A 27,571-nucleotide genomic window follows, 5' to 3' on the forward strand; every position below is an offset into this window, starting at 1 on the left:
TGGACCGTATGTATGTGTGCGCAAAAAAAGAACCGAAACGTAGATGAAGAAGAGTTCAAGTTGTCTGTTACCAGGAATAATGTTGGATATGTATTTATAAACTCACTTAGATCCGATACAATCTATCCATGTTCTACCTGCCAGAATTAATTCACTACAAAAAAGCAATGGTAACCGCTATTGATGATGGCATGACTGCGTGTTTTGCTTCACTTGACTACAAACTTCCTGGTGACGTCTCGACTGCGACTCAACATCTCTGTTTACTGAGGTACGAATATGTACGATGTACTGTCAGTGGTTCTTGATATATGGACTTGCATATGTATGTAGATCGCCGGAATTGCGCATGTGCTTTTATACTGAAGGATCCCAAAGGAAGTCTCGCTTGAGACTTTGTATTTCGGGGTGATGAGAACATCATTTTTCGATTTGAGCTCGATGGTGTACGACCAAAACAGCTACATTCGTTGCGAGATGAGCAAAAGGTCCAATGAGAAGAGAGGAAGAAAGGGGCAGGGGGAGAGAGTGTCAGATGACCGATATGTGATGTATGGTACAGTCTGTCACTGGGAATAGAGGAAAGTCACTGCATGCATGTTTCCGTGAGGACAGACCCAGACATGTACAATGAATGTGATGATGGTATGAATAAACACATCGTCTGAAGACATGCATGAGAATACAGGCTATCTTTGAGAATGAGAATGAAGGATGGATGGGACCACGGGATGAAAATGACGTTCGTTTGTAAAGTTGAGTGCAAGACTGACTGTGCCTATTTATATATCAATGATGATGATGATGAATTGACGATGTTTTTAATTGATGATTTCTCACAAACTGGATATATACTTTTATCTTTTGTACTCTTACTTACTTTATCATCATACGAGTGGACCATCATAAGTGACTCAAATCTATACAACGATCCGATTTCCATCGACAACGACTGAATGAGCAATCGAGCATACAAAGTACACAAAGTACCTAGGAATACGCGAAACCAATAAACGACATTCAAGCAAGTCATACCTCCATGCGTTGGGCGTTGACTCTGACATCTATCTCATAACCTCCCATTCTCCTCGTCCCTTCCTACAGTCCAACCCAGTGGCAAGTATCAGTCTTACATCTTACATCTGATACGAAACTTCATTCATGTTTGAGGTACATCAACAAGTTATCATTTCTGTAAAATGAGCAATCCCAATCCCAATTCGCATTCACAATCACGTCCTCATACTCATCCTCAATTACATATAACGACACAACAATCTCAAGCAGGACCTTCTACACCTCAACTTCAAACTCAACTACCTAGACGTCCATTAGGCGCAAGGAAAAGAGGTGTCGCGGTCGTTCCAGGTTTATTCGTTGCTAATCCTGATAATTCAGATGATGAAGATTCACATTCCCACTCTCACTCTCATACTGGACAATCATCACAATCACAGATCAAATCATCTAATCAATCTCAATCTCAAAGATCACCTTCCACAATATCACCAGTAAGCATACATTCATCTTCAAGTAGAAACAGTAACGTACCTATCCATCAACACCAACAACCTAATTCACCGAGTTTATCATTAAAATCGAATATACATTTTCCTACTATACCTGCACCTCAATCATCACCCTTGCCTGCTCTTTCATCATTCCCAAATCCAAATCCACATCCAGGTTCAAGTCCGAATAGAACTCCACAATCATCAATACAAAATCATATCCTACCTTCTTCTTCAATCACACCTACACCTACGCCTACACCGAATGTATATGGACATAGACCGGAGATATCGCCTGTCCCACCTCAACCACCACCTCAACCTGAAAGACATTTACGTAGAGCTTTCACGACACCTATCAATGCTCCTGTATCAGAACAAAACACTACGAGACCACCACACGAAATAAGAACTGCGTCAGGCTCGACGATACCTCACCAACATCAACAATCACAACAACAATATCAACATCAGCAACAGCAACAGCATCAGCAACAGCAACAATATCAAGCACCACAATCACCTTCAAGAGCATTACCTCCTCTGCCTTCACCGCCCATATCCGCTCCTTCACCTAGAAACCATTCCCCATCAAACTCCATCCCCCCAAGTTTCCGCCATCACTTCTCACAAAGTCGCGTGGCTAGTCCTGAAGATGTACTCAGTCCAGCTGTAGGCAGTGAAGGTAGTTCAAGTATGATGAGCGTAGGAATGTCAAACAGAGACAGATCAGGTTCGACCCATAGCCATCAAGTTAGATTACAGGTTACAACGGATAACGAAGCATTTCATTTGGTGGATATTACTGGTATCAATACAGCTGAAGGAATAAGAGAAAAAGTGTTCTCAAAGGTAAGTCATGAATGTATACCTTCTTTTATGAACAGCTTTTCTTACTTGCCAAAACATCTGAACTAGCTACGGATTCGAGATGAAGAACACCCAACCCTGTCAATGTATCGAACAGAAATCGGTGAACCGGCAGACGATATTCCCATTTTACCAGCCTCTCTCCTTCATGTATGCACCTCTCAAGGCGATTCAAGAGCGACCCTCAAATTTCTCGTCAAACAGACCAACGTGCCGACGTCTTCCGCCGCATCTGTGATACCTCCAGCGGTCTCTCAGGCGGATTATAGCACTTATCGTTCAGTAGCAGACAATCGTCGTGCAGGCATGCCACCAATCACGACAGACCTTCCCCATGCACTTGTCAATCGACCATCATCTCGTCAATCGAAAGAGGGAAGCACGAGTAGTGCAAGTGGAGAACTGGTAGAACGTGGTCCCCTTAGTACCAGCGATTGGAGCGATTTAGGTCCTGAAGCGGAAGAATGGAGCGGGAAACGAAATAGAAAGACTGCAGGTAGATCAAACGGTAGTTCAAGATCTCCAATCACAGATCCTACATCCTCTTCTCCAGCTCTTCCAACTCCACCTACAACCTACATCGTCCCTCCGCATCACACTCGAGAGAATTCTTCACTCTCATCCCCGGCCGGTAGATTTCATGATCTCAATCATCCCGCATCTCCTACTATCATTGAGCCCTTCCCTAAACCTCAAGCTCGTAATCCGATACCGACATCTGGCTCACGATCCTCAAGTCGACAAAGTTATCAAGATCCTTTTCTCACTAGTAGTAGTGCTGGACCAAGTCGACCTGCAAATACCGGACTTGGTCTTAATCTTGATGACGACATAGATCCTGAGACTCGAGCGTTGATTGAACAATTCCAACGAGAAGAAAGGGAGGCTCAAATGGCTGATGAGGCTGAGAAGCAACGACAGCTAGCGCAGGATGAGGAATTAGCAAGGAAAGAGCAACAAGAAGAGCAAGATTTGTGGCATATGGTACAACGGCTGCGAATGGAAAACAGTCAGACAACACAAGCTCAGATAGCAGATGATGAGGCTCGAGCGGTAAGTAATTTCCTCACTAGTCTTGCTTATATGCTGATCTCAATCGTATCATAGCGTGCGGTCGAAGCTGAGGAGAGGCTAGAGGAGGAGAGACATCAAGCGATGGAAGCTGCTCGAGCTGCATGGCACGCTGAACAACGTGAAGAAAGGGAAAGTCGTTTTCACACCTTTGATCAAGATCGTCGAGCGAGGCAAGATTACTTCAGGAACCGAGCTCAGACGGGCAGACCCCTGGACGAATCTACTACATATCGTGTTCCAGTTTCAGACGAAAGGCCGGGGTCAAGAATGTCGGAGAGCCGAGCTGCTGCCAATCGACAGCCATCTGGCCCTGTCCCTCTTCGACAAGGGAGCACGATCAATCAGCCGCTGTATCAATCTCCCCCAGCTCAGTATTCTCCTGAGATCAATTACCCTCAACACCCAGCTCCTCATCGACCGACTGGATTCTCCGCACATCCGTATCAAGAGGCTTCGCACGCTCAAGAAAGGCTGAACGATCCAAGATTGCGACAGGTCACAGGAAGGCAAACGCCTGGTGTCCAAAGTGGCTCATTGGGATCAAGAGGCGATCCAAGACAGAGACTCCCCGCTGCATATATTCGAGAAACAAGCGGGGATACACTCACCGCATCTTCGAGTGTACAAAACGTCAGATCGATGGATAATCTACGTCCTTTCAGCCAACAAGGTCCCAATTACCATCCTACATACCAAAACATTCCTGCTCGTTCAGCAATGACTCCTCAACCAGGAGGTTACAATGAACGTCGGAATATTCAACCTGCTGCTGCCTACCGAAGCTCCTCGACTGATCGTGTTCATGATGGAAGATATCCCGAAGCTGTCCAACCGGCTAGACTGCCCTCGTTACAGGTCTCGACAGGAGATACAGGTACTATTCCATTCCCGTCACCACATCCAAGCATTTCCACCACATCAACCTATAATCGTCCAGGATTCAGTACCTTGCCTAGGAATTCTCGGGGACCAAGCTGGGACGGACAAGAACCACCCATGTCTGCTTCGAGACCTAATACTGTCCACTACGATAGATCTCCACCTCCGCCTGGGTCCCCTCAAACTGCCACGGGTCCCCGTCGTCCTCTCACTTACTATGACGATTTCAACCCTCCCCCCACCGCACGAAACGCTGGAACGTATCACGCAGGATACAGTGGACCAACATCGCCTAGTATCTGGACAAGGCCTAGAAGCGGGTCCGCATCTGTGCCCTATCGATCCACTTCACCTGTACTTGATACTTCTCGGCGTGTTAGTGAGGGTACTCCATTTGGGGACGACAGAGAATCTCAACTTCCTTACAATCACCCTAGCACGTCTCCCGAGGCTTCATGGTTGTCGGTTTCTCGATATGGCCGTAGCGACACAGATACATCGTCTGTGGCCGGCACTGTCAGCTCCGAAGGAACCGTCAAAGCGCAGAGGAATGAAGATACAGACTCCAATGATACTGCTAAGGCTGGAGTCTGGGAGAATCACATAAAGAATATGCTGAAAGCGTCGGGAGATTCGGGAGATGGTACCGCTCGACCCCCTGCTGCTGATGAAGATGAGGCTACCTTGTGGATAACTGCTCCAATAGTTCCCCAAACACCTCCGTCTCTCGATCGTTCCAGTGCTGTACGGCCTTCCCCGTCCAAACCCAATCTCATCGTCAACACCGCTGCTCTTAGCGGCTCCGATAGTGTTCATTCGGTCACTACGCCATCCGATAGTGCTACTGAGTCCGAAGGTACAGGTGAAGGCTCAATGATCAGACGAGGGAAATCTTTCGCTCGGCCCAAAGATCCAAATCAATGGAACTTCAGACCTGAACCTGAACAACTATATGAGAACCTTGATCGAGTTTTCCCAAAAATCGATCTGGATCAACCCATCGTGCAAGGAACGGCTTCTACTCCAACTACGCCAGCTGCAGAATCACCTTCAAGACTGGAAATTCTTCAACCATCTCAACCCTTATCATCAAAATTATCAAATGTGACAATACCATCTGCAGAACCTCCTCGGCCGACATCGATATCAGCATTGACTAAGAGTAAATTCAACAAAGCTGAGAACAGACGTTCGATAAGGGTCGTAGCGGATCATATGAGACGCGCGTTACAAAGACAAACTCGTGAACCTCCTAATCTTACAAATGAGAAACGAGTCATGCCAAATGATCACGAAGATAAACAGACAAAAGTTGAAAGGAGAAGTTCGAAGATGTGGGACCACAAATTGGTTGAAGTCACTCCTTCAAAGATCGCTTTGGGGCAAATGGAGAACGCAATCCCTGAATCACCAGCAAGTGATGGTAAGCCTGGTAAGCTTTCTATCTCTCCATGTTCAACAACGATATATATCTGCAATGGCAGAGAGCTAATGTGGCTAAAATCCTTTCTAGGTACTGTCAATTGGGTCAAAGGTGAACTAATAGGCAAAGGATCATACGGTCGTGTATATATCGCTTTAAATGTGACCACCGGAGATATGATGGCTGTCAAACAAGTCGAACTACCAGTATCTGAGACTGATAGAAATGATAAGCGACAACTTGGAATGATTAAAGCTCTAAAGGACGAGATAGTATTGCTCAAAGACTTGGAACACAAGAACATAGTCGCTTATCTTGGTGAGCAATCTTGTACCTGAAGACTTGACTTGATTTACTGACAGCTGGTATCACACAGGTTACGAAACGAGTGATGAATTCATATCGATGTAGGTGCACCGTATGAATAAGAACATATTCGGTCAAGATAGCTGACGCCAAATCTAAAACAGTTTCTTGGAATATGTTCCTGGTGGTACGATCGCTTCGATCTATCGAACGCCCAATCAAGCTAGATTCGAACCTCAATTAGTCAGATTCTTCACTGAACAGATCTTAGAAGGTTTAGCGTATCTTCATTCTAAGAACATATGGCATCGGGTGAGTTTGACCATTATCATATTTGTCAAGTCCAAAATGGGTAGCTGACATGATTTTGTTGGTTGCAGGATCTTAAAGGTGACAACATTCTTGTCGACGCTCATGGAATCTGCAAGATTTCCGATTTTGGTATCTCCAAACAGACTGGTGAGCTCTCATCACGGAGATTCATAGGCAAATCACTGATATTCGGATCTGATTGATAGCCGACGCATATGATTCATTCGGACAAGCTACCAATATGAAGGGATCAGTATTTTGGATGGCACCCGAAGTGATACACTCGTTCTCGGAAAGAACCTATTCTGGCAAAATTGACATATGGAGTTTGGGCTGTGTAGTCATGGAGATGTGGTCTGGTAAAAGGCCCTGGGGCGATATGGAGCAAGTTGCGGCGATGTTTGAGGTAAGTGGCTCAGTTTGGATATTGATTCGGGTTTCTGGAGCTGATCGACCTTTGCCTCTGATAATTATAGCTATTCAATAAACGTGCGAGACCACCTTTACCACCTGATATACATTTATCGGATATAGCATTAGATTTCATGAACAATCAATGTTTGGCTACTGATCCACGAGATAGACCAATGGCAAAAGATCTATTACAACATCCATTTATCAAAGACAAAGATAATCGATGGACTTTTAGTGATAGTAAGATAGGAAAAGCTGTAGCTAAAAGAGGCGCAAAGAGAGTACAAGCGTAATTTGCCTCAGAAAATACACATAGAATGTAAAGGAGAGAAAAAGGTTGGAGGGGATTGGTCTGATATTGTATATATAAATATTCTGTTTTGCTGTTGTGAACTTTTCCCCATATTTGTTATTCCCTTAGTTTACGATTATAAATTCATGTTTTACGATACTGGTTTCTCTTCATATAGGAAATTAAACTTTCACGATTTTTAGATAGATTATACGAATACAAATATGACATATTGTCATTACGATGTTCTGATATTCTCAATGGGCCCAGTATCACCATTAGAAGTCTCTGGCTTCCGGAGTACCTATCACCTACATAATGTCGTGTCACAACTAATTGGCGAATAAGTGGTCATTCTTGATAGCCCGATTTGTTGTACTCGTAAAGAAAGCTTTATACGTCCCCGCATCTGAGTGCATGCGTACAAGCCCTGTCCATAATGTCATCATTCACGAAGACTACGGTGCTAGAAGAATAATCAGTCCAACTGCAAAAGTCTTTCATCACTTGATGGGAGACACTCCTAGTTGCGATACAATGGATACATCGCGTAATAAGCATATGTATGCTTGAGGATTGGCCCTAATTTTCGTTCATTCACGCCTCGATCCCTTACTTATTCTGGATTTGCTGTTAGGAAATCCAACTGCGTGGTCTCTGGTCTCGAATGCACGGCAAGAAATACGTATACATCACCCTTCGCGTTTCGATCTTCTTCTTTTCCTCAACGGCATTTTCATCGCGGTCTGCGTATCTCAAAGGTGACCATTGCTGGCTGATTTTCAGCTATGGTGACATCTATTGCTCACACGAGTTAATGAAGCTAAAGAACGACAAGCACCACTGCATGCAATAATGATGTACTCGTGTGCTCTTCATAAAGACATATTGTCCTGACTTGAAAATCCCTCACAAAAGATAAAGCCACACCCTGTTATACCCTATTACTACCCTGTTCATACCCTTCGTGGAGTCCGGGAAGTTGAAACCAGTGTTGGAACCCCAGATCAAAATGAACCTCGAAGTTTCCCAAATGTCAAATGCAAACAAAAACCCTTGAAAAGAATCCGGATCGCACGTAATAGATAGCACAGCTTTCGCGTTTCACCCCATTCTTCCTAGCTGACAAACCCTCCTTGATCCGTTGGGCCAAATAGATCTGATCTAGACATTCATCTCTGTTTCCATATGCATAGGAGAGTCGCGCTTCTTCCTCTACAAACGCCGAGATAAGCAGATCCCAGCGATCATCTGAGTGCAGAGATAGATTAGAATGCGATGTCATATATACAAAAAGTTATTTTTGGTTGAAACGGGAGCCATGAAGGTTTCGATATCGAAGATGCAAATTGCCGAATATCAATTTTTCAGGGCCTGGTCCAGTTACAAGTTACGAGTTACTGCATGTCAATGTAAAGTTTGTACCGGCACATCTTCCGTTTTATTGCTTCGTCATCCGGGAGCTTTTCGATTTTATCCCCAAGGCTACGCTACTTAGGATCTCAAGGAGTAATTGCGCTGAACTACTGAAATTTGAAACTACTCCCTGTACAGCGCCTCATTCATGTTCCGAAGAAAGGAGGAAGGGGATGCTGAGCGGCAGATAAAATGCGGTTATCTCTTTCCATTCTACGAGTATTATATTCCCTGTCATTTTTTGGTGGTTCCTTGTGCCTCTTCCCCCCCTCTTTTCCGAAGAACAAGTTTTTTGGGGTTGTTATCAATCCGTCTTGGCTGTCGCTTTGTCAAGACGATAATGACGATTTCTTACGAGAACGGGTAATTTCATCCAATCTATTCTTTGATAAATGCAGTAAAGATTAAAGTAAAAAAGCGGGTTCGGGTCGCGTCGGAATTCCGGTGTTAAAAACTTTTTTTCTGTAGAGGTATGTGAAGTATACTTGAGCCTTTCAATTCGTTATGTTTTGTCTCGTTGCGACATGCTCTACCATTTTGGGGGTCCTGACAAAGCCCAAAGCTTTACGAGCGATGCCAAAAATGTATCGTTTTGTGGGGCCAAGAGAAAAAAATACATGTTTTCATTTTGGTCCCTTGACTTTACAAGGGATTTGAGAACCTCAACCCTCAAAGAAGACAAGCATGGGAGCTGAACGCTTGGCAATTCCCCTACTTTCTCGTCCATCTTCCATTACAGATGAGATGTATTTCGATGGGCGCCCGTATGCTCCACCACTTTAATCAGGTAATAAACTGTCAAAGGACCTTTTTCGAGAGGAAGAATAGGCAGAATAATGTTCCAGTACGTATCGGGACCTAGTAAGCTAGAGTAGTGGGATGTTGTAATTTCTCTCTTTCTGCTCTGCAAGCTGGAATCATTTGCTCGTCTCCCACTATCGTTCATCCCGTCACGTCGTTGCTTGAACTTTATTATCTTAAAGAAGGAATTAATACCACTACTTAGATATTCAATCAATATAGCGATATATCGCGAAAACAAATCTTTTCCATATTCGCATCGAACATTCTTCTCGCTCATTCATTCATACATTCATTCATTCATTCCTTCGATATTGATCATCATTGTCATAAGTATCCAATCTATAATCAAATTCGCAAATGGACTAAGTTAGTATCTGCAGATACCCAATCCAGAGTCAAAATAGGAAGCCAATAATAGGTCATCTCGTAAAAATAGGTTTATCAATTAGATTTCAATTATCACCGGAATTCGGTACATATTCAGATCAGATCTTGGTCCAGATTCTTACGACTCTTTTTTTTCCACTCAGTACGAGTTATCATTCAAAACCCCGTCTTATCTGGAGCTTTGCTTCGACATTGTTAAAGCTACATGAAAGAGAGGCAGAAGGGATAATAATCAAGATCTATCTATTTATAAAGAGAAAGAGGAGGACCAGCTCATTTTCATCGCATAGTCAAGGCACTATTACGTTCATTTATCAAATCACATTCAAAGGATTACTCGTATACGCTACCCCATTCCTCACTGACGACAGACCCAATACCGCTTCAAACGCCTTTGAATAACAAGCATCGATCTTCTCCAATCATCCCTTGCCGACCAAGAAGAAGAAGATCGTTACACTCTTAATCAAAGGATATTTTATCATTGCCAAGCTTCACTCTCTTTTAGCTTTTCTCTACCACCCTGATCTTTTCGGAAACTTATAAAATACGCTAAAGAAAAAGCTACTTGTTTCAAAGTCGAATTTACACGTAAACTCTAAAACAAAGCAACGACAGCAAAAACAGAAAATGGCGTCTGCTATGATCACCTCTTTCCCTTCGTCTCCTCCTGAGCCATCTTTCCCAGGAGCATACACCTTTTCATCAACATCCACTGCAATATCATCCAAATACGTAGATGAACAACCTTTGTCATATATCCCCGAAAACATCAAAACTGACATTGACCCCCAAGTCAATCAAGAAAACACTTCTTTTGAACAATCTTACTTTTCAATCTCAACACCGCTCCCTACATTACCTCTTGTTCAATCAGTCGCTAGTTCGACAGTATCTACTTCATCTTACAGGGTTTCTAGGCTACCTCCCGCTCCTACTGTACCTCACGCGGGTCCATCGAGAGGGCCTCAAAGATACCTTTATTTCGCGGTCAGGAAAGGTCATACAGCTGGTGTTTATACAGCTTGGTACGAAGCAGAGGCGCAAATCATTGTGAGTCTCAGTTTTTTGCCGCCTTTCCCCCCCTCCTTCGCAATGATTCATTCACACCATCATCTGCGCCCTAGAACATCATCACGTTTCATGCATCCTTGACCCCACTTTCACGTAATCATCCGTCCCATCCGATAGAATTCAATCGGAAATATGTTATTGATTTAACGAGAAACGCTAACGTTATTCCACAATCTATTCAATCAGAACCATCCCGAACCTGTTTACAAGACCTTTTCTACCAAATTAGCTGCACAAGCATTCGTAAATGGTTGGGATGGTGCAGGGAGACATTCACTACCGGTAAGTGACGAAATATCTGAAACTCGTACATGTTACTATGCTTATCGAGAGCTTCCATGTATAGGCATCAACACCACGACCTTTACGAGAACATTTAGCCATGTCTTTCCCCGGCTCGGTCAACATATCAACTTCCCCTGCTAAACGACAATCTTACCATTCTCGACTGCTTGTCACCCCAAACGACTTCTCCCCATCGCCTTTGGACACGACCCGTCCTCCTATGAATCCACGTCACTCCTACCACAGACATAGCATGGTCAAGATATCCAGTCCTTTACGATGTCAATTAGACGAAGAAGAGGAGATGATGGATGAAGTTGGATCACGCAAGCCGCCAATAAGGAAAGCTTCTAGTTTCATCGGAATAGGTGGTCTGTTGAGTCCACCTCAGAGTCCTGAGAAACAAGGGAAGAACTTGTCAGTCATGGATAGAGAAAGGCCAAATAAATCTAAAGGAAATCTAGACGGAGCAACATGGTCATCAAGAGGACATCGTGACTTTACACCTTCAAACGGAGGTCTTGGACTTACCGCCCGACCACTCTCTCCACCTCAGTCTCCCAACGACAAGAGAACATCCAATCACGGTACACCCCCTCCTCGACCCAGTCCATCTCGAACACCGAGCGGACTATGGGCAGACACTGTCACCATGACGACACCTGCTCAGTCGTCTCCTTTATCTCCTGGTTCAGATCAACCAGAATTTACCGATCCTACAGCCCCCAAGTTTTCTCGATCAGGATTAAGGAAGAGCGGCGTTGTCATGCCTGTAGCCGCTAAGCGAACTGGTTCTTCGAATTCTTTGCGTACCAAAGCAAGTTCGGGAAGTCTCATGGGAGGTGGACTGGGAAGTAACAATTCATCGTCATCTTCAATTAATTCTTGGTCAGATCGAAACATGCGTCGATCATCTTCTTTCGCTCAAGACAGATTGTCTTCTTTAGCTGAAAACTCCAAAAGGGAATTACAACTCAACGAAGAAGGATTACTTGCTCTTTCGTCGCTTTCACCACCCAAACCAGCTTTCATGATGAGACGATCACCATCTGCATCATCGGTAGCATCAAACGAGTCAGACTCATCAATGGCTTCCATGACTTCTGGTTCTTCAGCTCAAACTTGTTCTCTTGAATCTTGTGAACCAATCTTAGAAGAAGACAACGTTGAAATCCTAGGACAAGAAAGGGACATCATATCATGTACGAAATCCGATGGCGATGCCGACGGATCTGTTGGAGATAGAGACTCTGTTAAAGGAAACATGGGTAAAAAGGGTAAAGGTGGCATGTTCAAAAGATTGGCGAAAGCTTTAAAATTGGAGAAGAAGAGTGATAGAGATAGCTTACGCAGAGGAAGTATGTGATTTCTGTGTCGGATTAAATGAATTGGATTTGAAACTCTTTTTATGTCCCAGAGAGGACCTTGTTTGGACATTTGTTTTCAGGTCGTTGGTTGTTTTTTTTTCGTTCTTTAGTCAAGGACAGTTAAAGTAGAATAACCAACTTTGTTTTTGGTTTCGATTATTTGGCCTTTGGTCCGCTATGATGTTAGCAGTTGTGATTTACCTGTATTATAGATTATATTTACTCAAACCTAAAGATGGACATTTTGCCACTTACTGGTATATCATGTATCATCCACTTGTCAAACCGTTTCCCGCTCTGAATTTGCCATTGGGAGAACGATGAAGTCGTCAACCACCAATACCCGGAACTTATATGTCGATATACTATATTCATCATATCATCATGCTACGGCTGCGGGCAGTCGTGTGAATCACAAAAAGTGGGAAGACATCAATACCATACTGCCTCCGATCCCACTGCTTTATAGTGATATATACAGCTCTTGACAACTAGCACCTACTCCATACTGCATACTTAATAGAACCACTCTCACATTGCATCACGTGATAACAGCAACACTCAATTTCTTTATTAACATCTGTCGATGGTAAATTGGAAGGGGCCGTCTGAACAATTGCTAGGCTGGTTACTCTTCGGTCTCAGGAAGAGTTATATCTCTGTCGGTAGCCTATTCTTGGCCAGTAGCAGAGGAAGCAGAGCTCCGGTGAGTAGGGCGATTGTGGTCTCGGTCAAATTCTTCCATCCGGGAATATAACTTGGTTATCTCCTGTTTGTGAGATCTCACAGATCTTTCTGCTTTTGAGAATTTCTTACGTGAAGCCTTCACCGAATCTCCAATTAGTTCCAGTACCCTCTTGATTGTGTCATCGTCAGTACAATAGACGTCCGACATGCGAGTCGTTATGGTTGGCGAGTGCCCCTCTCTTTTGATTTGTTTTCCCCGCTGGTTTTCCAGATCCAAACTACTCGCCAAAGTAGCGTGATGTACTTTCATATTTTCATATCGATCGTGCAACAAAGATCGAAGGTACCTCTGGTCAGGACCTAAACTACTGAGATAGTCGTCATCAAGGGGATCGTCAGGAAATGTCCCGATCTCTCCTTCGCCTTGTGTGGTATCGATTGTAGTAGAAGGAGCATTTGCTGTGTGATTATCAGCATACGTATTGGAACCGTCAGGGAGTGTGGGCTCATTTTCGTTGAGATTATGAGGCATCTTAAGTCGAGGTAACGGATCTGTGTGAAAGTTCTCTCAGTGATAGAAGGATTTGATTGTCGTTCAAGGAAGAACACAATGGTACTTGCCAATGGGAAAGAGAATAAGAGCATGAACTTGTGGGTCTTTTCTGTGTTTTATAGGTTGGGCGGGCGGCCAAATGAAGACGAGGTCAAGATTCGTCAGACAGCATGACAGTATGACGTATAGTAAATCCTTTTAGGTATAACAGATAGGGATTTCTTGTTTTGACGATGGTGTGTGTGGCATCGAGACAAATAAACTACCTAAATTTAATCCTTTCGCACAAGAGGCGAAGAAGAACTCTAGTCTGCCAGGATAACGCAGTCTAGAATTCACAGGCAATAGCTTCTGCGCTCCACCCCTCCCCTCTTCCATCTGCCAAACCAGGCTCTCTCCATTGATCATGCCATGGGCTTAACTTGATGTCATAGTCTCGACCAGTGCCGTGTCTGTCATGATCCGATCCGTACGTGAATGGTTCCGATCCTGGCTCCTTCTACATTTGGACATTGGATAACTTAGAAATATGCTTCACTTAGTCTTAGACATTGTCTTGATTGTATGGTCAGGAATGTTGTACTGGATTTAGGAGCAAATAGTCAAGTATGTAGCATTGTAGAGATATTAGATATAAAAGTCAAAGTCCTAGTTCAAATAGTTAGCACTTCTTCTTAAGAAATGCATAGCTTGAATTTTATAGTATTACTTCGTACTCCGCATACCTTATCTCGAGGATATTCGCCTTCGCTCGTTCGTCCCATCACACCATCTTCAAACCAAAGAGGGAGAAAGCTGTTCGATTTAGATATGGGAACAAGGCTAAAATAAGCCGGGTGATCAATACCTTCTCAGGAAGTGTGGACAGCGTGACAGAGGTACTGATATTGACATTGAACGAGTTAGGTTCATCGACGGTGTAATATCGGCAGATTCATGTATGCTTGTATAGGACTCTCTTCATCTCACCACAATGTATCAATCACTTTAGCTCGCGAGCAATGTAAACACAGCCACGCGACTGTGCCACATGACATTCACGCGTTTTTGATTTTGCGGTGCTACTGCTGCTTAGCATTCTTTCTTTTCATACTTATTTGACATATCAATGCATAACCACTCTGAAAGGTGCGTCTTTATCATCATCACAATTGCAACTCCACGTCAATATCTACGCATTGGGACGCTATCCACTCGCCACAAAACAAAATTCGAAGCTGGTTGACAAGAAACAGACATAAAACACGTCTAAATTTCGCGCGAACACTTGTTGGAAACGTAACACCCGAATTGTTCTGCCTTGTCCATTAGTTCTGTTCGGCATCAAGAAAAAGAGTGATTGCCCATTATGGCCAAAATGAAGGACGTAGGTAAAGGTCTGATAGATCCTAGGTATTGCTGCTGTGGTGAGTCTCTCCCCGTCGTGATCGCTTGAGGACTTAGTGTGAATGACATTAAAACTAATGGTAAATGGATCATAGCTGTACCACTAGTGAATGCTGGTATATATATCATATTATCTGAACAAGCTGTAGGTTCTGCTCTTTATGTCTGACTACTCCCACTCTGAAAGTTCCCGCTGCTCCAACCTTGAGATGTCACTGATTTATTCCCGTGGTGTAGATCTTGGGTTTAGCTATTGGTATTGTGGTATTCGCTACACCCGATGGTACGTCTATTAGCCTTTTGTGGTATTTTTACACGATAATGGATGGCTGATCACCTGTCATAACAGTGGTCGGAGCAGCATTCCCAGATATAGGAGGGATAGTGTTTGCAGTTTTGTGTTTCGTAATTGCTGCTGTGCAACCCATAGGATTCGTTGGTGTATTAAGAGTAAGTCCCAGCTTGATTGGATACGATCGTATCATCTGTTCGTACGAATGCTGACACGATTCCATATTGAACAGGAAAAGACATCGACATTCAAATGGTATTCTCTGATGAATGCTCTTGCGATTCTCGCTGCCATGATTTGCGCTGCAGCTTTAATAATCGCCAGTGCGTTAAAGCATAATACAGCAGTATCGGCTTGTGAGGTGAGTTACACTTCGTCTCACTCTATATTGAGCTCGCTTGATAGAATCCATCACAGATATCAGGTTATACACACCAGGAACAAAGCTGATTGAACGTCTATCCTTTGTTATCAGGCCAAATTCTTCTCCGACTCCAGCACATCGTCCACCACAGCCAACCAAACTCTAGCATCTGAGGGAGAAGCTCTGTGCAGCGCGTTCGCTTGGGCAGATGTTGGAATTATGGGTGCGCTTTGGGTGATCCTGTTCCTAGTTCAGAGTTATTTCATCTTGTGAGTATAGTCTTCTCTTGGCTTCTCTTGCAAATAGTCTGTCTGGACTGGAGGATCATACATGCTAATGATATGCGTTGTTTTGGTACTTTCAATTTAGTCTCACAAGAACCTATTCCAAATCGCAAGTGTCAGATCATAAACTATATCATTCAGTCTACTCCGAGAACCCAGAAGCATTCACCATGTCAATTCTTCGATCGACGCGATATAACCCTGGATCAGTATATAATCAAATGCCGCCTTCCTCAGGACCTCACGCTGATGCATGGGATGCTAGACCAAGTATGGATTCACTGAGAGATGACAATGCTGGAGCCGCCGGTCAAGGTGCAGGTGGATATGGATATGGACATGGACATCAGAGGGAATTTTCCGAAGCCACAGTGAGACCAGGTGACGAAGGAAGATATGATGATGCCTATGGACAAGACCAAGGTTATAGGCAAAGTCAACATCAACAGGGTGATTATCAAAATGAACACGATTACAACGATTACGAACATGATCAACATCAATCGGGCGGAGGAAATTATCCATTCTCTGCACCTGGAGGTGGTTATGTCGATCATCCTGCCGAAGCAATGCACGGCAGAGAAGGTATAACGCCAACTATGAATCAGTACTCGGAAGGACAAGGGGTAGGCTATGGAGGGCAGAACTCAGGACATGGTGGATTAAGAAGACCAGAGGAAATACAATCTCATCCAGGTGGGCATTGATCAAAGTTTCATTAAAAGTCAGAAACAAGATCAGCATTGACATGTGTTGTCTGCGCTTCGATTTATCTTGTAGCTGAAGGTATGTTCGGGAGGAAAAGTCCACGATACTAGTCAATGATTTCATGACGGGAAGTCGAAGATCAGATATGGACATTACCAGTGTTTCGATATGTTTTTTTTACGAGTTTACGATTTATACACCTATGTATGGCCTTCTATACCCGTCAGCAATGTATCCTATGAAGCTTGATAGCATAGCCTATCAATACCTCCCATTCGCTCTCTCCCTCGCCCTCATCCATGCTCGTATGCATATTATCACATAGATGCAGACTTTGGACTTTGCCGTCTTCACCGCACTGTTTTCCCAACGCTACGATCGCCACCTGCCATGTTTTTCTTTTTGTTTTTCAGGTGGAAATACACCTCCACTTTTGAGCACCGACCTCTTTCAATTTTAGCATCGTATGATACTCGATTTATTCGATCTTTACATTTACCTTTCAACAGTATATCTGCGATAATCAACTGCTGGCTGAGAAGGACATATGTGGCCAGAGAGATCGCTAGATAAATCCATAATTCACTTATAACCGAAAGCGATCAATCGGAACCGGTAAGATGGGTGTAAGAGGTTTAGAAACATTCGTAAAGGAGAATCGAACTTCCTTGACCAAGAGTGTCACCTTGCCCTCTATTGACGGTGATGGCAGTCCTCAGAGCGAGGAAGCAAGGACTCCGATCATTGTAGATGCTTGGGGGTAGGTCTCGCTCTGGCCCTTGTGTATCTGATGATATTTGAGAGCTGACGATATGATTGATTAACTCGCTAGAATCATATTCAAGCTGTATCTTGATACTCTACCATGGACATCTGGAGGCGAATATCTAAGATACTACAAACTAGTGAAGAAGCTGGTTATCGCATGGAGGAAAGTAGGATTAGAACCCACGTTTGTTTTTGATGGTATGTTCTGATTCCCATCATTTTCTCAAAATAACTTGTACCTCCTGCCCATATCTAACTGATTTGCCTCTGCTTTGCCCAAATCTCAGGCGCAGCACCTCCAGAGAAACACAACACCATTCTCTCCAGAGCTTCTGAAAAATTGGTAGCTTGTCAATTGTTCTACACCACCTCGGTAACATCACGTTCATCCCCTTCATTCTCGAGAGGGGGAAAGGTGGTTCTACCATTCTTCGCATCTCATGCTTTCATATTCGCTTTACATCGATTGGGAGCCAAGACCCATTTCGTACCTGCTGGAGAAGCAGATGGAGTCTGTGTCACAATGGCTGAGAAAGTCGGTGGATATGTCTTTTCAAGAGATTCAGATTTCGTCATTCTCGTAGGGAGAACAGAAAGAGTTAAAGGATACGTTCCTCTTGATATGTTAAGTTGGATAGAAGGTGAAATGCCAAAATTAGAGATATCAAAAGCAAAAGAAAACAAATACATTCCACCTGGTGCTAGACATGCAGCGTCTTTAGAATCATTCCAACCTGTTTCTAATGGTAGAAAGAATAATAATCCATATTCTTCAGGTAGACAATCATCAATGATACCACCATCAACACTCATAAATCCAACATTAGTATTGACTTTCATTCCTCCACAAGCATTAAGACATAGACTTCGGTTACCTTCAACGCACTTGCCACTATTCGCATCACTATGTGGGACAGATTATATTCCCCCAAGCGTGACTCAACAGTTTTTTGAAAACTCTCTGACTGTCTGCCAGAGGATCGAAAAAGCAGCTAGAATATTGAGAGAACAGCTTTTCGCCCCCACTACTCCCTCAAAGAAGAATGTGAATATAAATCCAGGAGATCAAGTAGTCGAATTAGTCAAAAGAGTTATCAAGAAACTATGTATATATCCATTCGATACTGAACAAGCTCTAGATGAAACTGTAGATAGGATCATTGAGGGTGCTTTACAATACTCCTTACCTCATGGTGGATCATGTTGTTCCACTTATCCCTTTTGTGGTGAATTAGATCCAATGGGTTGTCAAACTCCGATCACCATGGGCGAAGGAACTTTACCCATACTCAATCAACCCTCGATGGACAGTGAAGCTTATTCAGGCAAAGAAGCATACTCCGCTGCGCAAAGAAAAGGCTTGGTGGGCACGATAACACATGGTTGGTTATATCCCGATAGGATGTACCAGTGGCAAGTACTAGAGGACGTGTCGGGACCTTGCTTGAAAGCGTCAGAAGGCGCAAGGGAAATAAGAAGAGCAGCCTGGATAGTTGCAGATGAGGGTTTAGGTGGAATGAGATGGCCCACGGGCGAAGAAGATAATGACGAAGAAGGCAATCAACTCGGCGGAAATGAGCCAGAACCCGACAATAACCATATGAAGGTCGATGACGAATTGCAGGAATTATTAGGAGTAAGCAGTGCGACCGCCTCAGATGTCGGCGGCGGACGAAGCGAATCCACTACACTGGTCGAGCGTGACGCAACATCGGAAATCGGTTCTTCAGCGACAGTGAACAAGTCTCAATCTATCAGAGAAATGGTAGAATATCTTAGACAAGGCTCAACTTCTAGAATCGTTGCTTCACAACTGTCTTTACCACCGCCTACAATCCTCACACCGGGAGAAGTACCAACATGTTCGCGACCCCTAGAGGAAAGACTTGAATTGTATCTTGAACCACTGCACTCCAACACCCCTTCTATACGATCACTTCCTACTTCACTTCAACCACTAGTATCACTTATACGATTCTCCGTGATAGACGCCGCTCAACGTTCGAAGGCTAAAACCGATCAACACAAATGGCGAAGGGAGGAAGTTGTTGCTGTTTTACGAGCATGTATAGGTACATACACAATGTGGAAAAGGGAAATACATTCCGAAGAAAGTGCGATGGGAAAGTCCAAGGTAATCAATAACGATGAAGGAAGCGGAGGAAAGTTGTATCCATTACTGGAGACTAGAAATGCTATTTTAATAGCTCAAATAGGGTCTTTCTGGTCGGACGCTCAAATGTTAGCCCAGGCTTTATTACTATTACCTGAAGTTGCAATTCAACCATCACCCGATTCGCCCGTATCAACAGAAGAGAACGATTTGGGGGTGACGCATATCATCCCATTCATCTTCTTCAGTGGTATCAATCTACATAGTTTATTATCAAAGAACGAACCGTCCCCTGCCAGTGGCTGGAGGTGGACGTCAGAGGAACAGAATATCTTCGATCGGTGCTGGACCCCATTGATAGACGGATTAGAAGAAGGTGTAATAGTGGGTTTAAATCGTCAATCCATTGGGAAAAATCCACTTAATAACGATACGGACACGATAGCAATAACCCAGGAGCACCAGGAAGGGGAAGGAGAAGGGGAAGTGGACGGATCGAAGAAGAGTAAAAAGAAGAAAAGGAGGAAATCGTCAAATAGTATTACAGGTAGGAATGGTAATAATGCTCATGCGTCGGGAGGGAGATTTGGGATATTGGAAGATTTGATCAATTAAGGTCATCAATCATGCGGTCATTAGGCCATTTGATCAAGGATTGTTATATCATCAGACGATACATTTTGGTGAATCCATGCTAATTGTATATATTGTAAAATGTAGGTCATAGATTGATGAAATCCATATGAAGGTGGTGCAGGGTGGTTTCGTCAGACGTGGATGTTCAGGAGCAGTCTCATCTGACCATGTGCATTAAGCGACTTTACAAGTCCAAATTTCGCTGATCTCATTGGATGAAAGTACTCAAGTGATCATCATTGCATGACTACACTTTACTACCAATCGGAGAGATCATTTCCAGTTTTTTCCAACTCTCTTTTGCCACCTGATACATTTCCTCTAAAACCTGATCCATTTCTTTACCTTTCCCAATTTGGTTTTCTTTGATATTCTTTGAAGCTTCTAGACCTAATCCAGCAGTCAAGAGATCGAATCCACCATTAGGTTGGAGATGTAATGGTATCCAGTCGTCCACCTCGGAACCATAGGGCCTATCAGTAGAAAGCAATCGTGTCGCGCAGAAATGTATGATCTCTTCAGGAGTGGAAGGATGAATCAAACTCAAATGAGCTTTCAATGGAGAATGAAGTGAAGATGTAATACTCGGTTGCGGAATAGGGATTCCAGCTGCCATTGGGATAGGTGAATTGGGCTGTTCGATAGTATCCATTTCTAAGGATGAGATAGAAGTGATATCAGATATCATCGATGACGAATGTACAGAAGTGGAAGTGGAAGTGGATGTGGAAGTGGATGTGGAAGTGGATGTGGAAGTGGATGTGGAAGTTGGAGTGAGAGTAGGTGTCGAAATAGGTGTGAGAGTTGTGAGTGTATTGGAAAAATGAGTTTTGAGAGCTGATTTGGATCTAGTTTTAATTCTAGAAGATGAATTATCAGAAGAAGATGAATCAGTTTTATGGGATTGAGTAGAAGAGCTCATTTTGTTTCTGCGTTATATTACTGTTATTGTTTTATTCTTGAGTGGATTTTGATTTTTATTGTTGTTTGATGACGGATTAGTGGGATTCAGTATTTTCAGTGACGACGATCAATCCAATCTAATCCGATCAGTATGGATATAATCATATGTACACTTGATCGTCAACTCGTCGAGAACACGTTCCGTTCAAAATCCAAACCTTTATTGGTCGTCCTTTGATATTCCGGATCTCTCACACAAAGGTCTACTTGGATCTGTTGTCTTTCTTCACCTCAGACATGTATGGGCTATTCGATAGCCATTCTTGGAATGGTCGTGCTCCGTCCTCGGTAACGCACTCAGCTTTTACAAATATTCTGCATATCGGGTATACTACACCTTGTCTTCGTATTCACCCTTTCACACGTGTCGGCGATCTACTGTATCCTCGATAATTACCATCTTCTTAGTGTATCAATCTAACATTATTCGTGTAAGAGAATTTTAAGCACTAAGTGATCTACCCATGAATCTATGCATCACCGAGAGAAATCAGCTTAACACCCATATCTCGAGAAAGCACGATTCTCTGGTATGTCGCTTTGTAGGATAATGATTTATGATCAACTCACCTTCTCTTTTGGAATGACATCCACCATTTACTAGGTTTACTTGCTCTCCCACCTGATTGACCGGTAGGTTGTCCGTCAGATCCCAGAACTTGTTCGTGAGGATAGAGTCTGTCAACTAGTCGGATAGCCAATTCGGATCGAGTTTGAGTAAGATATGATCGGAGTGCGTCTAAGAGGGGTATTGTATTAGCAGCAGTAAGGACAAGTCGAAGAGACTAATGTGACGGTAATTGCCCGTGTGAGGAGTATGTTAAGCTAGAAGTCTCTCTATGCGCTGCTTGCACAGCAATACACCTTCCCATTTAGAACCTCTGATTCCTCTTTTGTCCTAGTCGTGGTCTACGGCATATGATATCAAGGAGCAAATCACTCACCTGCATCCATCCTGTTGGCAGGAGCGTGATATAATGAATTTAATGGGAAACCAGCGTCGCCAGGTAAAGCAAAAGTATCGACAGCTTGCGTTTGAAGTATCTTCAGTGCTTCTTGATATCCAGGCGAAGGTTTTCCTGCTGTAGGAGCTAGTTTCGTCAAGCAATCCGAGATGAATAAGATCAAATAAATCATTAATCTATCCGCTGGACCTACATTCATCAACAAGTTGTCAGTTAATTGAATCAACATCCGGTACAAACAACATTTTTGCGGATTCATGGGACGTACCTTTGATTTCAAAGTTTCGAAATAGGCAGTTGGCTCGAAACCTGACAAAATCAATCAGCATTGTGATTTGTGCAGTTGACAAATACTGATTAGCTGACTTACAAGTCAAGGGATTCTTCAATGATATCAGGCTCGTTGGGATCAGCTATACCAGCAAGTATTTTAGCTCAGGGAATGTTCATAAACAGATTGATGTGTTTTGAAATGGAAGAGAATGACTCACAAGCTATTGGAGCAGGACCTCTAATCTTGGTGTTGATAGGCAATAAAGCCATATTACCTACTTGACGAACAGAAGTATCGGCATTGAAGGCGGAATGATAGGCCTGAGGGAGGTTCAATCGATCAGCTCAAGCGTATCTGTTCTGGTGATAGCAGATCGGTGCTTACTGGCATGATGTTCAACGTGACTGAGGTAAGTGAGGCGACGAGTTGATCACTTGTGATACGAATGAACAGATAAATAGCGAGGTAGAGGAACGGATGGATTGAAGGGTGATCATGACGCACAGCGCGATAACAGTAACAGCCTCTATCACCACAACTTATTCAGGTGTACCACTTTATTGCATGATCGCTGCATCGCGTCTGAACAAAATCAAGAAATGTTCTCAAAGTGCGCGTCTATCTTCAATCTATTTCAGTCTTCTACCATCAATCAACACTTACTTGTACATGATACCCACCTTGAACAGATTAAAGAGAATGACTCAAGGTAGACAATCCATCACAGCTATCGTAGCTGCTACTACTTCTAATGGTATAGGATTGAATGGTGGATTACCATGGAGGTTACCAGGAGAGATGAAATATTTCGCTAGGGGTGTGTGTCAATGCTTTCTTCCTTTATTTTCCCCCCTCGTGTTCCGCTTTAACTGACTATAATATGACCTAGAATAGTCACGACTGGTGAATCATCATCATCATCATCACCATCAAAAGTGAATCCTGACGACCAAAATGTGGTGATAATGGGAAGGAAGACATGGGAATCTATTCCAAGTAAATTCAGACCGTTAAAAGACCGTAAAAATCTTGTCATTTCAAGACAAGGTATTGATGTGTGAGTATTCCTTCCCCTTTTCTTCGATATTCACTACTGTAGCTCTTTCAGCTCATGATATAGTCTGACACTGAATTCCACATGACAGATCCGGTTCAGTGAACACTTCGTCCTATTCATCCGTCACTTCAGCCTTATCTTCTATCCCCTCCTCCTCATCAGCATCATCATTATCTAGGTTATTCCTAATCGGTGGATCCCAATTATACACGTCTTCATTGACCTCGGATCCACCTTTAGTAGACAGAGTCCTATTGACAAGAATAATAGAACCGGAATTCCAATGCGATACCTTCCTGGAAGATTTCACTTCGCATGCAAGCCCACAAAACGGAAATAAGGTATGGAGAAAGACTAGTCACGAGGAAATGAAAGAATGGGTGGGATGGGATGTAGATGAGAAACATGAGGAAAAGGGTACAAAATACAAATTCGAAATGTGGGTGTTGAATGATCAGTAGATATAGCAGATCAGCTTTCAAAGTTGGACTGCTCAGATATTATCAAATATATGCCGAGCAACGATAATATCGACATGATCTTAGACGTATATACATATCACTCGTCATCGTGCTATGCAATAACATTTTGAAATAATCCAGATGCAGGGGTATAAAAGGTATGAGACTAATCTTTGTATTGCTTGGTTTTCTTTTTGACTATTCCGATCCAGCATGATATATGTAGTATCATCTTGTCTACTGATTCTAAAACGTCATCTTCATTTAATTGTAGATCTGAAGTAAACAAATGAGTCATGAGTGATTCTTGCCTTTCTAATGTTTGGGATTAATTGTCACCAGAGATTCAACTTACGTTCCAACTTATTCTCCACATCCATCCCCAATGATCGTTGACAGGTCCATAAATGCCCAAAGCGAGATCCTTGAACCACCAGAAAGATAGTACCACTGATCCAGCCCACAGAGCAAACCATATGCCTTTCTTGAACTGTGATCTACGAATTGAAGAAAAGATCATGAGGTCTAATACGTGTCCTGCCATTAGAACAGCGAAGTATAGAGTGGGCAGCTAGCATCACGTATAGATCAGCACCGTACTGGAAGAAGAAAGGAGATACGACGAGAGAATCACTCACATAATGATGTAAATAAGTGACTCTTCCCATGATCAAGAAAGGGACTACACAAAATCATACATTAGCGATTTACCAATACTTGCAGTCTTCCAAGACTCACAAAAGTGTAATGCCCAACCACCAAAGGCAACTTTACCGACATATAACCAATGATCCCATTCATCCTGTTTCCAATCTTTATATTGTCTTTGCATTCTAGCAGCATAATAAGCTACTAGGAACACCGCAATTCCCAATGAGATAGTTGAGAAATACCAAATTATAGGTGTACCTAAAAGATAAAACTTGATTTGGCTATCTCCCCATCCACACATTCTTAGACCTAAATGTAAGAATGGCCAATCGAATGGTTTTGATGCTAATATATCTTCTTTATCGGGATCGGGTACTAAAGCGTTATTGGATGTCCACATTGCAACATTCAGATGTACAAAGTCACGCCAGAAGGGTGATTTGTACAATTGAGCGTTTCCAGGTGGTACTGTGATCGAAAGAATTAGCATTTGCATTCCCACTTTGTTTATGACTCTACCGACAAGAAGCGAAAGAGGATAGATATCACGTTCCACAGTGATGTGAGAGAAGAGGTCAATCAACGCAAAGTCAAAAGTCCACTTACATCTATCATTCCAATGACTTTCCACATTCCAATAAGTATGTTTATCTTTCTTATCATTATCCTTGGTACAACTAACTTCCACTTGCTTGAAACCCCATTGAGGTAAAACTGAATTTGCAGCTCTTAAATAGCAATTTAATTCTTTGTGTCTGAATCTCATTCTGGTTGTTAAGGCGTGAATCTTGTCATGCCCTGCGCCATTCGATTTATATGATCTACTTGTATCATCTACGACTTCGACTACCCATAAGTCATTTTCATCACCAACAGTTTCGTTCCCGTATCCAGCAACTTCGTATGCTTCTTTGGTCACTGGTGCAGCTATAGGGTGTGAGTGTAAGTTTCTTCCTGTGGACTGATGTATCAATCGAATCGTATCACCATCTTGAAGATATTGAATAGGTCCATCTGGATCCACTGGATTTGCGCCCCATACTGGCGTAATAATCCAATTATTGTTATCATCTTTATAGTGATAACATGTTACTTGTTGTTGTAATGATCCAACAGGGAATGTTTGTACATGTGAATGCAATAATCCACCTCCGTATCCATAATTCTTGAGTGTCAATTTGGATCCGTACGCAATCTCCAAAGGTGATTCTGCAAAGTCATTTCCTTTCAAATGTGCCTGGAATAAACTGCTCATTTGAGCATCACCAGGTCCAGATCGGTTCAGAACCATGAAATGGATTTTGAAACATGAGGCATAGACTATGAATGGTAAAACCATCAAACAACCTATTCGAGCTATCCAGTGTTGGATATAGGTTTTCTAGATGAGGGAACCGCCAATTAGCTTTGGAAAGAGACGAACGAAATCAAGATCAGACTCACTATCGGCATTGAGAGATCACCGAACTTATCCCATAAATCTTCGATTGTGTATAGTCCAACAAGGGCTGTGATAAACATCCCCACCCATTTGACACTACATACACAGCCAATCGACCAACCAGTGAATACGAGCCATATCCACCAGTCATCTCCGAAGGGACTTTATCGTTCATATGTCAGTTTGATTTCTTGTGTAGAATCAAGGTAGGTCGCTGAATCTCCTCACTCATGTCGCTGATTATGGAATTTAACTAAACCCAGAGTAGTTGTGAAAGTGAAGAAGAGCAACATGGAATCTAGCAGGATGAACCTTGAAATACAAAGCCATCCGACGTCTAATCATTCACGACATCGTCAGCCTATCCTTGCTTCTAGTCAGGCTGCGCTATCACTTACCGCAAAGGACACAGATGGTGACCCAATGTCTTGTCCATCTTGACCAGCCCATTTCACCCGCAGTCCACCAAGCTACAGGAACCAAAGCCACACCGAAAGTAGCCAGAATCACTCTCATAGATGTGTACGGTACATCCACGGGATATTCTACACCTGATTTGAATTCGAATCCTCCTCCATAACCTGATAGTAGACCGGCTAAACCGACTAGCATTTTACCAAGTGGTGGATGCACGTCGAAGTAGAAATCTCTGTTGATATAATGTGTTCCGAATTTACCGAAATGTGCCTGTGGATTGGAGAGGAATCATTTCTCAGTTGACAGATAGAACGTGAGTGGTGAGTCCGAAGAGAAAGGACGGGGTGTCTTCGCTGCGAGTGGTATTGAGATACGCAACTTACCTCGTCCCAGACAACATAGTTTGCAGCGCCAATTCTCCAATACCTAGTAATCATACTGAGTAAGGTATATACTACAGTCCATATCAGTTCTTCATGTTCAGCCATGATACCTCTCTGATTTCGCAAGCGAGTCAGCTTATATTTGGCATTGAAACATGTGTTTGAACTTACCCATCCACCTATTCTTTGTCTAGGTGGTAAACCTCTTCTTCCACCTACACCCGGACCTGCACCGTGTCCTTTCTCCCATTTTCCTTGATCATCCAACAGCTCTACTTTCTCTTCGGTACTACCTTCCGTAGGATTGAACTGTTTTTCAACGAATCTCCGTCTGGTCTCCATCTCGTCCGAAGTATGAGCGTAGAATGGTAAATCACCTGGAGTGCTGGAGGTAGGAGATTCTAGGTATACGTCACGTTTTGAGCCGTATGATCTTGGATTACCTCGTGATTCCCAAGGTCTTGGATCGGTAAGATCGCCCTCTTGATTGTTGAGGTCAGCTGATGATTCGCTTTGATGGAGATGTCGTCTTAAAGTGGTAGAAGCGGATATGGAATTAGAGGATGTTGAAGTGGAGGAAGGTGGATGGGACCTCTGCATGGAGTTAATCGATCACAGATCTGAGATGAACGTGGTTGGTCGTTCAGTGAATGCTTCAGTTGGTTCGTCTAGGTTAAATATGTTTTGATCCTTGCGATGTCTTCTTCGTGGTATTTGAGGGAGATGTTGACTTTGCAGTAGCGGACTATTGCTC

At 43.1% G+C, this 27,571-nt stretch overlaps 8 protein-coding genes across 8 annotated transcripts; 5 read left to right on the plus strand and 3 right to left on the minus strand.

Moving 5' to 3' along the window:
- Positions 1-1,199: 1,199 nt before the first annotated feature.
- On the plus strand, positions 1,200-7,082 carry IL334_001558 (uncharacterized protein; the record flags this gene model as incomplete). Its single annotated transcript, XM_062933314.1, has 9 exons — positions 1,200-2,363; positions 2,430-3,434; positions 3,489-5,766; positions 5,848-6,075; positions 6,134-6,164; positions 6,228-6,375; positions 6,444-6,522; positions 6,582-6,781; positions 6,852-7,082. 9 exons carry the CDS (start codon positions 1,200-1,202, stop codon positions 7,080-7,082), a joined length of 5,364 nt encoding a protein of 1,787 aa, XP_062789365.1.
- Positions 7,083-10,318: 3,236 nt separating this feature from the next.
- IL334_001559 (uncharacterized protein) lies at positions 10,319-12,413 on the plus strand (the record flags this gene model as incomplete). The annotated part of the gene is made up of 3 exons (XM_062933315.1): positions 10,319-10,741; positions 10,949-11,044; positions 11,109-12,413. The coding sequence occupies 3 exons, from the start codon at positions 10,319-10,321 to the stop codon at positions 12,411-12,413; spliced, it is 1,824 nt and encodes a 607-aa protein (XP_062789366.1).
- Positions 12,414-15,002: 2,589 nt separating this feature from the next.
- On the plus strand, positions 15,003-16,687 carry IL334_001560 (uncharacterized protein; the record flags this gene model as incomplete). Its single annotated transcript, XM_062933316.1, has 7 exons — positions 15,003-15,060; positions 15,136-15,185; positions 15,278-15,323; positions 15,390-15,490; positions 15,565-15,693; positions 15,808-15,965; positions 16,066-16,687. The coding sequence occupies 7 exons, from the start codon at positions 15,003-15,005 to the stop codon at positions 16,685-16,687; spliced, it is 1,164 nt and encodes a 387-aa protein (XP_062789367.1).
- A 621-nt stretch (positions 16,688-17,308) lies between these two features.
- Positions 17,309-20,184, plus strand: IL334_001561 (uncharacterized protein; the record flags this gene model as incomplete). Its single annotated transcript, XM_062933317.1, has 3 exons — positions 17,309-17,448; positions 17,521-17,654; positions 17,744-20,184. 3 exons carry the CDS (start codon positions 17,309-17,311, stop codon positions 20,182-20,184), a joined length of 2,715 nt encoding a protein of 904 aa, XP_062789368.1.
- A 268-nt stretch (positions 20,185-20,452) lies between these two features.
- IL334_001562 (uncharacterized protein) lies at positions 20,453-21,127 on the minus strand (the record flags this gene model as incomplete). The annotated part of the gene is made up of 1 exon (XM_062933318.1): positions 20,453-21,127. The coding sequence occupies one exon, from the start codon at positions 21,125-21,127 to the stop codon at positions 20,453-20,455; it is 675 nt and encodes a 224-aa protein (XP_062789369.1).
- Positions 21,128-21,610: 483 nt separating this feature from the next.
- IL334_001563 (uncharacterized protein) lies at positions 21,611-22,797 on the minus strand (the record flags this gene model as incomplete). Its single annotated transcript, XM_062933319.1, has 7 exons — positions 21,611-21,638; positions 21,739-21,907; positions 22,113-22,322; positions 22,402-22,442; positions 22,504-22,546; positions 22,625-22,727; positions 22,792-22,797. 7 exons carry the CDS (start codon positions 22,795-22,797, stop codon positions 21,611-21,613), a joined length of 600 nt encoding a protein of 199 aa, XP_062789370.1.
- Positions 22,798-23,076: 279 nt separating this feature from the next.
- IL334_001564 (uncharacterized protein) lies at positions 23,077-23,925 on the plus strand (the record flags this gene model as incomplete). The annotated part of the gene is made up of 3 exons (XM_062933320.1): positions 23,077-23,224; positions 23,302-23,464; positions 23,553-23,925. The coding sequence occupies 3 exons, from the start codon at positions 23,077-23,079 to the stop codon at positions 23,923-23,925; spliced, it is 684 nt and encodes a 227-aa protein (XP_062789371.1).
- Positions 23,926-24,189: 264 nt separating this feature from the next.
- IL334_001565 (uncharacterized protein) lies at positions 24,190-27,417 on the minus strand (the record flags this gene model as incomplete). Its single annotated transcript, XM_062933321.1, has 10 exons — positions 24,190-24,201; positions 24,281-24,496; positions 24,564-24,607; positions 24,664-25,044; positions 25,183-25,957; positions 26,020-26,179; positions 26,246-26,354; positions 26,416-26,704; positions 26,818-26,931; positions 26,989-27,417. 10 exons carry the CDS (start codon positions 27,415-27,417, stop codon positions 24,190-24,192), a joined length of 2,529 nt encoding a protein of 842 aa, XP_062789372.1.
- Between the last annotated feature and the right edge of the window lie 154 nt (positions 27,418-27,571).

Source organism: Kwoniella shivajii, chromosome 2 (genome assembly GCF_035658355.1).
Source record: "Kwoniella shivajii chromosome 2, complete sequence".
Classification (NCBI taxonomy): Eukaryota; Fungi; Basidiomycota; class Tremellomycetes; order Tremellales; family Cryptococcaceae; genus Kwoniella; species Kwoniella shivajii.